This window comes from Hydra vulgaris, chromosome 02, assembly GCF_038396675.1.
Source record: "Hydra vulgaris chromosome 02, alternate assembly HydraT2T_AEP".
Lineage (NCBI taxonomy): Eukaryota > Metazoa > Cnidaria > Hydrozoa > Anthoathecata > Hydridae > Hydra > Hydra vulgaris.
Window position 1 is genome coordinate 53,164,351 of NC_088921.1, and position 15,650 is coordinate 53,180,000.

At 27.3% G+C, this 15,650-nt stretch overlaps 1 protein-coding gene across 2 annotated transcripts in view; it reads right to left on the reverse strand.

Annotated features, from left to right (window-relative positions):
* The window catches only part of LOC100207974 (outer dense fiber protein 2), a 60,796-nt gene that overhangs the window by 33,583 nt on the left and 11,563 nt on the right, over positions 1–15,650 (reverse strand). The window contains exons 4-8 of one of the 2 annotated variants that reach the window (XM_065791361.1): positions 7,498–7,554; positions 7,248–7,328; positions 7,079–7,170; positions 6,685–6,814; positions 540–671 (exon numbers count right to left, since the gene is read on the reverse strand). In XM_065791361.1, the coding sequence (XP_065647433.1) occupies positions 540–671; positions 6,685–6,814; positions 7,079–7,170; positions 7,248–7,328; positions 7,498–7,554 (492 nt within the window). The remainder of the gene's footprint in view (positions 1–539; positions 672–6,684; positions 6,815–7,078; positions 7,171–7,247; positions 7,329–7,497; positions 7,555–15,650) is intronic. The other variant, XM_065791362.1, reaches the window with a different exon arrangement.

Sequence of the window (15,650 nt, forward strand, 5' to 3'; positions counted from 1 at the left end):
ATAAACAAATAAACAACATAATTTTGAACAAGTATATTAGCAGATAACAGTTCAACATAAATAAATTTAATTTAACAAGTTTTCAAATTCCTTATAAAGTATTTTAGTTATTTGTTAGAACGTTAGTTACAATTAACTAAGTTTTATTATTTATTTGCTTTTTAGGATATTTCAAAATTTATATCGGTTTTTAAAAGGTTTTTCATTTACAGTTCAGTTTTTTTTTATTTTATTTAAATAATCTAATCGGTTCGGTTTGATTCACTTTTTTTGTTTTGGTTTTCACCAAAAGAATGATTCAGTTCTGTTAACCATGCAGCCTTATTTGAAGTTAAAAAAAAATTAAATCAAAATATATTATTAAAAAAACACAGTAACTTAATAATAAAAAAAACCATTTGCTGCAACTTATGTAATATGTTTTTTTGAACTTCCAAATTAATCCTATCATAAAGACTCAAACTCTCATAATTTTATTTAATCCAGTGCAGTACATATATAATAAATAAAATTGAAAGTTTCACTAAAAAACAACATACCATTCTTCTTTGAGCTTGCTTCAAAAGACTCCTAAGTGACTGATTACTTTCTTCAAGTTCTGCTAATTTCTCTAAAAGAGCATTTCGCTGTTGAGATATTCCATAATAATCTGTAGATGAGTTTTTTTGATCCTTAAAAAAATCAAAATATTCATAACTCATCCATGGTTAAAAACCTGAAAATATCAGATAACTTGATGGTGATATTTTTTTTATTTTTGTTAAATCATAAAAACCATGCCATCCTTTATAAAATCACTTGTGTCCATGCAAACTTCTATAAAATATTTTTTATAAAATCATTTATGACCATGCAATCTTTTATAAAATTTCTTTTAGAAAATCACTTAATATCATGCAATTTTTTTAAATTTTTTTTAAATATCATCTAAGTTATGCTAATTTACACAATGTTTTATTACTAAATAAATTTCAAGTATACCAAGATAATCAACTAAGAATAGTTTTGAAACTTTTTATTACACAACTTCTGTTTTTTTAATGTTATTGTAGTTTACATTGTTAATGTAGTTTTGACATTTTTTGAATATTTTGTGCTATTTTAGATTTTTTAATTACTCAAAGTTTGAATTAAGCGTACCACAATCGCGATTGCTTTTCACACCTTCGCGATTAGTTTTTTCATAAAAAAAATGTTAGCGATTTTTTAAAATCTATTTTCTAGCATTTTTTTGGCTATTCTTTAAAGTAATGTTTTTGTCTAAGTTTTTTATTATGAGTCATAAAGTACGTCACGCTAAATTTATCTTTTGAATACAAGTATGATCCTTTGCTCTCTTGTGTGGATGTTTTTATTCAACATAAAGCGCATTTGAATTTAAATTACTTTAAACCTCTGCGTGTAAGCCAAAAATATTTTAAAGTTATATTTAGCTTGTTTTTCTGTATGGCTAAAGTACATCGCAGTTAATTTATCTATAAACTAAATCAAAACAACCAGTTAATTTACTACAGTAATTCACAGTTACTCTACTATTAAATTTACTTAATATAAGTTAGCCATACAAACTATTTATATCTTATATGTTGTTAAAGCATATTATACTAACTTCTAATTAAAAATTATTTTAACAAGAAATCTCGAATAGAATACGAAAAACGCTAAACCATTTTTTTATACTTTCATTTAATTTAAAGGGATATCAAGATTGACCATTTTAATTACGCAAGTTTTTTTAGGATTATTTTTTAAAAAAAAATCTATTTGAACAAAAGAATTTTAAAATTTTTTTGTTAAATAAATAGTCTTTTTGTTTTTGTTTTGTATTTTGTTAAATAATTAATAATATATAATAAATAGTTAAACTAAATAGTCTTCTAAAACTCCCTTATTCAAATAATTTTGGAATTGAAATTTGAAATAAATAAAAGTTTGGAAGAATTTAAAAGAATTTTAATGCTCAATAATTACAAATTTAATTTCGGTGGCGTCTGTAATATCCAGTGGCGTAGCAAGAATCATTACTAAAATTTAAACATATATCTAGCTACAGTAACAATAGATTTAGAACATAGTGCATATGAGGAAGAAAGTTTTATATAAATCGTAAACATTTTGAATTGTTAACTATTTTTTGTTTCTTGAAAATAGTTTTAAAAGTAGAAACATTCTATTGCAGACATTATACCAAAAATGAAAAAAATGCAAACATAAAACCAAAAAAATTCTAAAAAATTTAATTAAAAAAGAAATTTATTTCTAAAAAAATAATTTAAGCACATACTTAAACTTAAGCAAAAATAGTTCGATTTAATAGACCAAACTTTTTCTTTCACTTTTTGTTGCAAAACAATTTGAATGAAAAAAATTGAATAAAAACATCAACTTAAAAACCATTTGAATGACAAAACTAATTAAACTTAATTTTTAATAGTACACTTGATCAAAAAACAATAATTTATAAAAAAGGTATCTAATGAATTTTTGCTTTTTTTACTCTTTGGTCTATAGATTATAGTCTCGTATGGTCTTTAGACATGTTTTTGCCTAAAGACCATACGATATGAAGTTTAAAGTTTTATGACAATAATGTTTTAATTAATTAGGAAAATTCTACTTTTCTACTTTGTTTTATTTTAGGCGCGTTTTATGTTAATGTTATAAACTATAAAACAGCAATAAAATAATTTGTTGTTTCACATTAACACAAGCACTTTGTACTGTCAAACTTTGCAGTTTGTTTTATTGTTGTTTTATAGTTTTTTACAATAACAATTAAATACTCTTTAAACTAAGACGAGTTTTATTGTCATTAAATAGTTTTCTATAACTAATTAAAGTGGTATATAATATTGTAATATTTTCGTTTTTACTTTTACTTTTTTAAGTATCATGTTAAAAACAAATACTAAAAGTAATACCGTAATAGTATTAGATACGTTACTTGTTCATTACACTATAACTGCAACTTAAGCTGTAAATTATAACAGTTACTTACACTATTTTAATTTTTTGCCAAATGAGAAAATTAAAAGATTTTATAAGATATGTTAAAAAATAACAATTACAAACTAAAGTAGAAAAGATACAACTATATACTAACACAACCCCCCTTACCACAAAATGGTGCCAGAAATGGAAGAGGGAGGGGGTAATTTTTTTTTGTGATCAGATTTTTTTGTGTTAATTTGAGCCCTGTTACTATTGTATTTTTTTGGTAGAAATGAATGATAATAACAAAGCTATAAAATAAACTGAAATGAGTTGGTTCATCTTTAAATAATTCAATAGCCTTCTTGCCAACAGTCTCATCAAAACTATAGATAAAAACATCCTTTATAGCCAACAAATGTATGTTGAAAAATGTCCTATACAACTCACAACAAATATTTACATTTGGATGAAGAACCATAAACATGGTAAATATTTTATTTATATTAACTTCTTCTGGTAAATCTATAAAATTTTCTCTTGACATCAATGAGACTGCTTTTCTCTGAATGATAAAATATGGTATGAATGATGTAAGTATGTACACCAACTGTAATCTTATGTTGCCTCATACAATGTGTTCCTCTCATTTTTTTTGGTATCTAAAATTATATTGTGAAGTTTAAAAATTATATTGTGAAGTTTAAAAATTATATTGTGAAGTTTAAAAATTATATTGTGAAGTTTAAAAATTATTTAGACTGTTTTATAAAGATTTTGGAACTCACTCAAACAAATTGAAATTTTCCATTATTAGAAATTCACATTACCTAAAAATATTATTTCTGCTCAGCATATTATGTGATCTTCTTCTATAAATGTTAGTTAACATTATAAGCCAAGCAAGAATTTTGGAATTATTTTTACTTGTTATTGAATTAAGTAATTTTAATAAGCTCTGTTTTTTTTCATTTACAATTTCAAAACAACCAAATCTGATTCTGGCGAGTTTGAGTTTAGACTTTTATGAACAGAAACTGCTTTTTTTGAATTTGCGATGTCCTTTCTTTAACTTTTTGTTATTTCTTGTTAATTGTGATGAACTTCAATAAGTTCATCACAATCAGCCATCTTTATTAATATAATTTGATGTTTATCTAATGAGATTTACTAGTAATTAGTGTTAATCCTCTTTGAAACGCCAGTAATAATAAACACAACTTTGAGGAGAAGTTTATTACTTATCTTTACTTTTATCAAGTTATTTTAATTTTTAAAACAAATTATTAGATTCTAAGATCACGCGACTAAATATATTTCAATACCATTTTGTCTTTTTTGTATTGTAAGTGAACTGTTTTTTAACTGTGCTTGGTTTTTTCTTTTTAATTTTTCAAATAATAAAAAATGGTTTTTTATCTTAAATTATCATTCAAGATATAATTTAAAAGATTCAAAATCTCATAAATAAGTACTTGTTCATAGCAACTTTTGAGGTGAGGACCTCAACTCTCTGAGGCATATCTATCAACAAGTCTTTGTATTAACAATGGTTCTAAACTATTGCATGCCTCTTGAATGCAAATGAAAAGATAAGCTTCATCATCACACATTTATTTTTTTTAAATTTTATCATAGAGTATTGACCATAGGTTTTCAATTGGATTTAGGTTGGATGATTGATTCAGCCACCAGTCCAAGGCAAGCAAGTTTTTTCAACATATGCTTTGTTATGTTTTGCGGTGTGCTTAGAACCATTATCTTGTTGAAATAGTATTTATTTGATGCTAACAGATATATTATCATGGATCCATAGTGCTATAATACTATGAATTTTTTCTGAAGCATGCCAGGCAAAGCATCCTCTATGTTATTTTCCTTAAATGCCTAACAGTGGTTTTAATACACTCAGAATGATACTTTTCATTACTATGCCTCCAAAGAAGGAATCTTCAAACGCATCTTTAAAAATTTTCTAGGCAGCTTTAATAATGCATTTATTTATTTATTTTGTAGTTTTTCTCTTTTTACCTAATACAGATATACTAGCTCTTTCTGCTTTATATTTTTTCAGAAAATAAGTAGTGTAACTTTTTCTATATCAATCTTACTTGCAATATCTCTATAAGTCATTCCAAATCATAATATATAGATAAAAATAGTGTTGAGATGATATCTCAACACCATTTCAATCTATAAATTAAATATTTATATCTAATCTAATAAGAAGTAATAAATTAGCATATTGCATCATTAATGAACAAATGTAAGATTTTAAATATACACAGGCTTAAGGTTGTATATAATAGGGTTGGTATAGGGTTGTATATAACTGTATAGAGACAGCGTTAGATTAACCTTGTCTATATGCAGTTTATATTTCTACTTTATTAAAAAACCTTGAAATATTTTTTAAGTTATTGCACCATGATTATGACATAACTCTAAATACTAAATAGTTGAGAAAAGAAAAATAGAACAAACTTAGATTCAATATGAAATTCATGTTTCGACCCTCAGAATAAGGAAAAATGAGGTCGGCAATAAATTACTGATCTTAAACTGCTAGAGGTTGGCATCAGGTTGCCAAAAAAAATTTGACAAGAAGGGGTTACCATAAAACATAGAACGAGGTCTGCAATTTTTAGCCGACCTTAAACACTTTTAAGTCAGCAGTTAGGTCGGCATTTGGCAATGCCGACCCTAATTTTAAGGACTGATGTTTAATATAAAAAATAAAATAATTAAAACTAAAATACACAAATATTCAAAAAGCGAATAAGAATTCAAACTTCAAATGAAAATATATAAAAAGCATATATATATATATATATATATATATATATATATATATATATATATATTTATATATATAAAATATAATTAAATATTATATATTTATATATATTTATTTATATGTATATATACATATATAAAATATAAATAAATATATATATATTTATTTATATGTATATATACATATATAAAATATAAATAAATATATATATATATATAAAATATAAATAAATAAATATATATATATATATATATATATATATATATATATATGTATATATATAATATATATATATATATATATATATATATATATATATATGTATATATATATGTATATATATATATATATATATATATATATATATATATATATATATATATATATATATATATATATATATATATATATATATATGTATATATATATGTATATATATATATATATATATATATATATATATATATATATATATATATATATATATATATATATATATATATATATATATATATATGGTGGTGACTGTATGTTTGTATGTATGTATGTATTTATGTATGTATGTATGTATGTATGTATGTATGTATGTATGTATGTATGTATGTATGTATGTATGTATGTATGTATGTATGTATTTATGTATGTATGTATGTATGTATGTATGTATGTATGTATGTATGTATGTATGTATGTATGTATGTATGTATGTATGTATGTATGTATGTATGTATGTATGTATGTATGTATGTATGTATGTATGTATATGTATGTATATATTATATATATTTAACTTTCTCACAACATTAAATAGAAATGCCATAAATATTTCATATTTGAGAAAAATATATTTAAATCAAATTTATAATATTTATGCTATTTCTATTTATTATTATATTTTATTAATTTATATTTTTAAGAATAGCAATTTTAAACATGATAAAATCTGAAAACAATACTTTTTTTAGTTTCTTGCAAGCATCTCTCCATTTTAAAGCTTCTAAAGCTGCCTCTTGACCTTCATTTTCAACTTGTCTAAGTTTTTTTAGTAATGCTTTCTTTTCCTCGTTTAATAAATCTGTTTCATTTCTAAAGATAGTTAAAATTTGCATAAACTATTTAACTACTTTAAAGAATTTACTGTTGTTAACAACGGTTCTTAACAACAGTTGTTAATCCTTGTAATCAATACAAATACAAGGGTTGTTATAAACATTAACCACAGCTATTAACACAATTAAAAGAATATTTGTGTTTTAAGTATTATTACAATTTTAATTAGAACTTTAGCATAAAATGAAATAAATTAAAACATAAATTACAAATAAAATTATTAATAATTTGAGTAACTACTTTGATAATTCAACTTCTTTGCTGAGAAGTTCAAGAGATCGTCGCGCTTTTGCAAAATCATGAGTGGTTAGATTTAAATCTTTTTTGTAAGCCTTAAAGACAGTAATAAAGTACATTTTATAGTTCAATATCCAGGTTTAATGTATCACAAAGTTTAAAAACCATTTACTTTAATTTCTTCTTCTTGATCTTCTATTAACCTCCTTGATGCATTCAACTGTTCTCCAGTTTTTATTTCATCAAAAGATACCTATACAAAAAAAATATAATAAAAAGTATAAAATGAATTAAAAAAATCTTTATTAAGCATAATAAGAACAAGAACAACTTTTTTTTACTATTTATAAATTGTTTGATTTAGTATACATATATTTAACTTGTACTGCATAAAATTTTACAAAGAGATAAATTAATCATACATCCGCGAGCAGTCGATTTATTCTCATATCATATTGGTGTTTTGATTCAGTTTCCTCCTACATTTAAAACATACAATATATTATTCTATAATGTAATAATTACATATTCAATATAACATTTTTAGTATATTTAATTGCATTGTAAGTTAAATATAAATTTTAAAAATTAAAATAAAATAACAATAACAAAAAATTATAATACAATTTATAAGTTAGAGTATTTAATATATAACTTTCCTAAGAAAAATGTTTAAAAGTAATTTTTGTTTAAAAATTATTCTTTTCTCATTTATAAAAAGTTCAATACATCAAACTATTTTGTTTTAAGTTAAATTACAAACATAATTTGAAATAACTTGTAATTCTCTTACTTTATGTTTTTTAGTGCAAATTTTTGAAAGTTTTTGTCAACACCATTTTTTTTCAACAATTTCCTTTTAAACGCAATATGTTTTAATATAACACTTTATAACACTTTGAAAATATTCTATTTGATTTTGTTTATGAATGTTTAACTAGAAATATATACATTAACTTTTGAAATTATTTACCTTAAGTTAACCTAAGGCAACACAAAATCATTCTCATCAAGTATAATTTTTCTTCTTTCCATATCTTTTAGAGTCCCACTACACATCCTTCTGATCATTATCTTTATTTTTACATGGTGCTTGACATCATCAACTTTCATTTTTATGTTTTACTGCCATACTTAAGATGCATGTGTTCAAAAACTTTAACTTTCAATGATGAACATAAAAAATGTAATTTTAGAGAATTCAAGAAAGAGAATTCAATAAATATTAAGAAATAAATAGTGCTAGAAAAATAGTGCATTGGTAAGTATTATTATCTGAAAGATATGATTGTATCAGTTGGTGGATCAGATGAGTCATCAAAACTGGTGGATAAGATGAGACATCAAAGACAAGAGTATGGTGTGACTGAACCAATATCAGATAATTTCCACTTCTAACAGCAAGAGGTGCAAAACCAACAATATTAAGAGCACCTTGTATAACCCTCTTGTGAAATGATTGCACACAAAATGTACTAACTATATAGTTTCCTTGAACTCCATTCCCACATACTCCACATAGCTGCTTTACAGTATTTTCTATTTGCTCATTTTTGACAGCATAACAATTGTAAAGCCAAAAAAATTTAAATTATTTTTTATTGAAAAACAAGCTACTTTTTTGATTCCTTTTTTTTGGCAATAATTTTTTCTAAAATCTTTATTACCTGCTCATTTTATTTGATTATACGAACTACATTATAGTGCAGCTACCACTTTTACAAATCTTTACCATCCAACTTTTCCTTTGATCATTTGAGATTTTAATTTAATAAACAATAGTTTTGCAAAGATTTAAGACCACCCAACACCCACATTCCTTGAAGTCTTCAACATCTAAATTAATACACAAAGACCAGCAGTAACAGAGTCCTCTGAACAGTTTATTTATCTTCAATATAGATTTTTAAACCTCCTGGTACACTAGTCTTATTCACTGCAGATAAATCTTTATTCTAGTTAAAATCTTTACTTGACAAATTTTCAAAATGAGTTATTCACCTTATTTTTACCATATCCTTGTTTTTCTTTACTATTTGCTTTACCATTCAGAATAATTAATATTTTTTCCTCTGAACCTAGCATCTCAGCCATTTCTTACTGTTCATAAGATTGGACATAGCGTATGGTTTGTTTTGCTTTGTGAGATTAAGTATTTTTATTACAACAGCATCACTAAGAAGACCATCCATAATGAATAAGCTCCTCTAAACCTTATCACACAAAAATGAGGTTTTAATCTAGAGTTTTCGCTCATCTAGGTGAGTTGTTTTACCAGAAGTGAAAGACTCTCACAGAGATGATAGAAAACTCTGAAATAAAACCTCACTTGTATATTTTTAATTTCAATGCTTATTTAAGCAAATTAATAATACTGAGAAAAACAACTTTGGCTTTAAAAAAGTAGACTATAAAATGGCTGCAAAACAAAATAAAAATTTGAAATAAAATTAAGTTAAAAAAAAACAACAATAAACATGGTAAATTTCAATCAACCAAGTTTATACCTCAAAACAATAAAAGTATTTAAAAAAACAAACAGTTCAAAGCTTATTAAATTAAATAAGAAAACTAATTACTTAACCCTAAACTCATTTAACAGTTTTTTAGTTCATCTTTTTAACACAAAAAAAAGCCTTGCAAAAAATCTGCCTTAATTTGGATTTGTGAGACTTTTTTTTATAACAAATTTTTGAACTCCTTATTTTGTCTGGAAAATTACTCCATTTTTCGTAAAGAACCAAATACAAATTGACGGTGGTGTAGCCATATACTGCAAAAATGACATTAAATACAACCAAGTATTTATCTCTCAAACTGACATGGATATTGACATTATTTGGACTTAATTAATTTTTGGATCTAGTAAACTCCATTTAATTACTTGTTACTGCCTACCATTTTTACAAATCTTCACAAATCAGTATTAATCAATATTATAGGTTCAGCCTATGAACTGATGATATTGATTAATACTGATTTGTGGCATTCTGTTTCTCAATTTATTATTGTTGATTTCAATTAACAAAAAATTTATTGGCTTAACTATATTTCGCTAAATGAATAATGCCAAAACTGTTTTTTAACTTGATTTAACAGTCTTGGAATGCAACATTATGTTATAAAACCTATCAACAATAACATTCCAAAACTCAATCTTGGGTATCTTATCATTTAGTTGCATCCTTTTACTGAATCTGTTTCTTCATGCTCAAAAAAGCAGTCTAGTTCCTTTCCTTACATATCAGTTCTTTGAAATTCATGTGTTTCTGACTTATATAGCTTACAGTTATACAGTCATACAGTTTTTAGGTCTTTAGGTTAATTTCTTGGTCTTAAACTCTTACGCTTTCTTTTCTGTTAACTTCCCAATTTCTGTTAACTTCCCAATTTCCGTTAATTTCCCAATTTCCGTTAATTTCCCGATTTCTGTTAATTTCCCAATTTCTGTTAATTTCCTCATTTCTGTTAATTTCCCAATTTCTGTTAATTTCCCAATTTCTGTTAATTTCCTGATTTCTGTTAATTTCCTATTTATGTTAATTTCCTGATCTCTGTTAATTTCTTGATTTCTGTTAATTACCTGATTTCAGTTAATTTCCTGATTTCTGTTAATTTCCCAATTTCTGTTAATTTCCAGATTTCTGTTAATTTCCCGATTTCTGTTAATTTCACGATTTCTGTTAATTTCCCAAAAAATTTCCCAACTTAATTATTAGTTGTTTGCAACTTTGTTGATAGCGAATGACTTCAAACTTTGTTGATAGCGATTGACTTCAAACTTTGATGATAGTTGAATGACTTCAATGATAGTTGAATGACTTCAAACTTTGATGATAGTTGAATGACTTCAAACTTTGATGATAGTTGAATGACTTCAAACTTTGATGATAGTTGAATGACTTCAAACTTTGATGATAGTTGAATGACTTCAAACTTTGATGATAGTTGAATGACTTCAAACTTTGATGATAGTTGAATGACTTCAAACTTTGATGATAGTTGAATGACTTCAAACTTTGATGATAGTTGAATGACTTCAAACTTTGATGATAGTTGAATGACTTCAAACTTTGATGATAGTTGAATGACTTCAAACTTTGATGATAATTGAATGACTTTAAACTTTGATAATAGTTGAACGGCTTCAAACTTTGTTGATAGCGAATGACTTCAAACTTTGTTGATAGCGAATGACTTCAAAATATTAAGAGAATAAATTTTGCTAGAAATAACAAAATGATAGTTTTTTTGATACAACCTTACAACAATGAGACAGAGCTGCCAGATTAACATATTATATATTTATCATAAACGTAACTTTCTGGATATCACTTAAATGAGGAAGAGAATAATTCTAAACCCAAATCCAGATATGACAACCAGAAAAAAATCAATTAAAAAAAATGAAATGCAAGATAAAAAAAGGCAGCCTTAGCAAATTTAAACTTCTCAATGGCTATGATATATGTTATACTATAAAAATAATCAAATAGAATGTAAAATAGTAGATTCAGTTATCATGTTCCTATTCATAGATATATATGTAAAAAATTGTAAGAGTTTATTGATTAAACACTCAAAGAGGTTACTAATAATAGTAATTATAAGGACAACAGTCATAAGAATTAACTTCTGAGAAAAAACAAGATTTAGTAAATTGAAAATAAGAAGCTTTAGCTTTAAATAATACTTTAAAAAAACATTTGCGCTCAGAAGAACTGTCTTAAGATGCAAAAACTAGAAAAAATTATTATAAATGAAAATAGTTCTAAAACAAGGAGAAAACTATCGAAAGGTGTGAAGCTTGGGATATAATCTCCAAGAAGAAATTAAAATCTCCATGTCTGCCTGAATCCAAGAGGTAAATTGAGTGGCTGTGACACAGTGGTTAGAGAGCTTACTTTAGTAGCAAGAGATCCAGAGTTCAAAGCAAGCTCTATTCATATTTTGTGCCATTGGCAAGGAAGGAGGCATGAACTTCCTAGTTAAATGCTTTTCCGCAGTCCTGTGACGAGACCTTAGGTCTTCTTGGGGCACCTAAAATAATAATTTAAAAAAAAAAAGAAGAAGAAACATACTTGTTATAAAATAGAAATATTTAAAGAAGAATGGGAAGAAATTAAGTACATACTAAGGTCAAAAACAAAGTGATTAGGATTGCCTGAAATTAATTTCCTCATCTCTGTTTATAAAGTTGTTACAAATCACACCAAATGCACTAACACACCATTTATGCAAAACATTACACAGGTACATTACACACCTTTTTTTACAGCTGTAATAATTAGCCTCTCTAAAATTTAGAGCTTAGAAAACCATACTACTACCCCAGAGATTACTGGCCTGCAGATCAGTAAGTGACTCATGAAAAAACTCTCAGTGATCCATAAGAAATTACAAAAATTTAAAAAATTTATTCGAGTATTAGAAAAGTTAAAGACATTTCTACTATAATTTAAAAAAATTGTCTTAATTATTTTATTTTTTTAAACTGTTTTAATTATTTTATATTTCCAGCTCAAAAATTGTTACATAACTAAATACATATATATGTATGTATATATACAGCCCTTGGAATCAGGAAAAATGAGGTCAGCAAAAATTTTCCAACCTTAATCTACTTGAGGTTCGCATAAGGTTGGCAAAAAAAAGTTGATACAAGGACTTTACGTTAAAACATAGAAACGAGGTCAGCAGGGGCTACTCTAGAGCCTTTTTGACATCGTCGATTGTATTGGGCGCCCCCCTAACTAAATTTTGAAGCCCCTTTTTTTTCTCTCGAAAAAATGCTGATTTTCCGCTAAATTTCTCCAGGAGGATTGGGGGGTACGGCCGCCCAAATATTTTACCTAGAATAGGCCCTATATATATATATATATATATATATATATATATATATATATATATATATATATATATATATATATATATATATATATATATATATATAATATATATATATATATATATATATATATATATATATATATATATATATATATATATATATATATATATATGTATATATACAGGGTGGATGCTCGAAATTCGGATAATTTTTTAATTTGCCGAATTTTGAGCATCCACACCAATCAGGAATAAGGCCTTCATCAGCAGACTACAAAAGTCGATCAACAAAAACCCCAGCACCTCAGGAAACTGAGCAAAGATATGAATGAAAAAAATCAGGAAACTGAGCAAAGATATGAATGTGTCTCATTACACCATGAGAAGAGTGATCTGTGATGACCTTAGGTACAAATCGTATGTCCTGAAAGTCAGACAGATGCTGTCTGCTTCAATGAAGGAGAAGAGAGTGGCTAAGTGTTCCGTTCTTTTAGCATCAATAAAACATGAAGCTGCCGGTAAACTTCGTTTTTTCAGCGATCAGAAAATTTTTACTGTGGATGCCAAAGTGAACAGAAGAAATGACAGATGGTTAGGTCAAGACCCAGAAGATGCCCCAGTGATTAGTCAGACAAAATTTCTAGCCTCTGTCCATGTCTTTATGTCTGTTTCCAGCAAAGGCCATGTCATGCCACCACACTTCTTCCTGAAGGGCCAAAATGTCAACAAAGAAGTCTACTTGGACCTTCTGATTAAGGTGGTGAAACCTTGGATGGACAAGTGTTCCAATGGTAGGCCATATGTGTTTCAGCAAGATTCAGCTCCTGCTCATACCTCCAATTTGGTACAGGGTTGGCTTGAAGAGAATCTCCCTATGTTCTGGTCAAAGCACTTTTGGCCTCCAAACTTACCAGATCTCAATCCATTGGACTATTATGTCTGGGGCACTTTGGAACATGAGACCAATAAATTAAATAACAACACTGTTGAATCTCTAAAGCGAGCAATTACTACTGCTGCTGCCAACATGTTGGCCGATGAGGTGGAGCACGCCTGCTCCAGGTTCAGGAAGCGTATCAAGCAAGTCATTAAAGCTAAAGGCAGCTGGATTGAGTGAAATGAAAGCTCTTATATGTGTACATTACTGTTTAAAATTTCAGAAATATAACTTTGAAACTAATACTTTTATTGTAATTTTTATTTTATGTCAAAAAAGTCCGGATTTCGAGCATCCACCCTGTATATGTATATATATATGTGCATATATGTATATATATACAGTATTAGATAAAACATTTGCAACCAACATCGAACAATGCTAAAAAGTGTTCCTAATTTTACATGTCTTAAAAACGAAACGAACTATACTACCACAGCAAACAGTTCAGGAGTCTGGAGTCATAGCATGCCATGACATGAGCAATCAGCTGACAGGTGACAGCACACAGGCAGAATTTCGTTGACAAGTGCCATTTTGCAGCGGACAAAACAAGTGCAACTTTTTTGGTTTGTTTCATTTTTTTAAGTCTGGTCCGTGTCAACGTCACGGAAGTTTTTTAATAATTAAAGGAAGTATCCAGAAGCATGTAGAAGCTTCCAGAAGTTTCCAGAAGAAGCATCTGGAAGCATCCAGTAGCATCCAGAAATATCCAGAAACATTCAAAAGCATCCAGACGCATCCAGAAGCATCAAAAAGAAGCATCTAGAATCTTCCAGAACAGGTTCACACAGGTTCATTTTACTATATAAGAGACATGTAAATCGACATGTAATTCAGTCAGTATATGGAAGTCAATCAGTCAGTATTATCAAGACAGTTTATCGAAGTGAGTTTTATCAAAGTGTTTTATCGAAGAACATCAATACAAGAAGTGAAATACAACAAGTGTTTCATTACATCAATAAAGTCCACATCCAACCAAGACGTTGTGTTCCACAGAGCATTATTGTATCATCACAAGGTAAATGTAACACGGTAAGCCTTGAGAAGCATGATTATTTATTTTTATTATTTTTATGACTTCAAGTGCAAAAATGGCTCCCGACAGTCTTGGATAGGAACTAAGAAAGAAAATTATTGGCGATTACGTAAGTGGAATGTCACAAAAAAGTATTTGTGATAAATATCGCGTGAAAAAATGGACCGTATCAAGACTATGTTCCAAATATCGTTCTACGGGGAAGTTGGCAGCAGATAACAAAGGTGGAAGACCGCGTTCCACCACTTCTAGAGAGGATTCTATGATCGTCGGATCCGTCAAGAAGGATCCCTGGATATCATCAGTCGAGATACAAAAGCAATTAGAGTTGCCTGTATCAGACCAAACAATCAGACGACGTGCTGTTGAAGCTGGATTGTTTTCTCGACGCCCCGCAAAGAAACCGCTGACTTCACTAAAAAACCAGAAGAAAAGACTCCTGTTTGCTACATCTCATATTGACTGGAATGTGCAGAAATGGCAAACTGTCCTGTTCAGTGATGAATCGAAGTTCAACATCATTGGGAGCCATGGCATTTGCCGTGTACGTCGACCGGCTAGAAAACGCCTTGATTTACGTTACTGCCATAAGATCATGAAGCATGGTGGAGGCAATGTAATGGTCTGGGGGTGTTTTTCTGCTAACGGTCTAGGTCCAATACATCGAAATGCAAATGGACCGTTTCATGTATAAAAATATCCTGAAAGATGATATGTTACCTCATGCTGAATGGAATATGCTATTA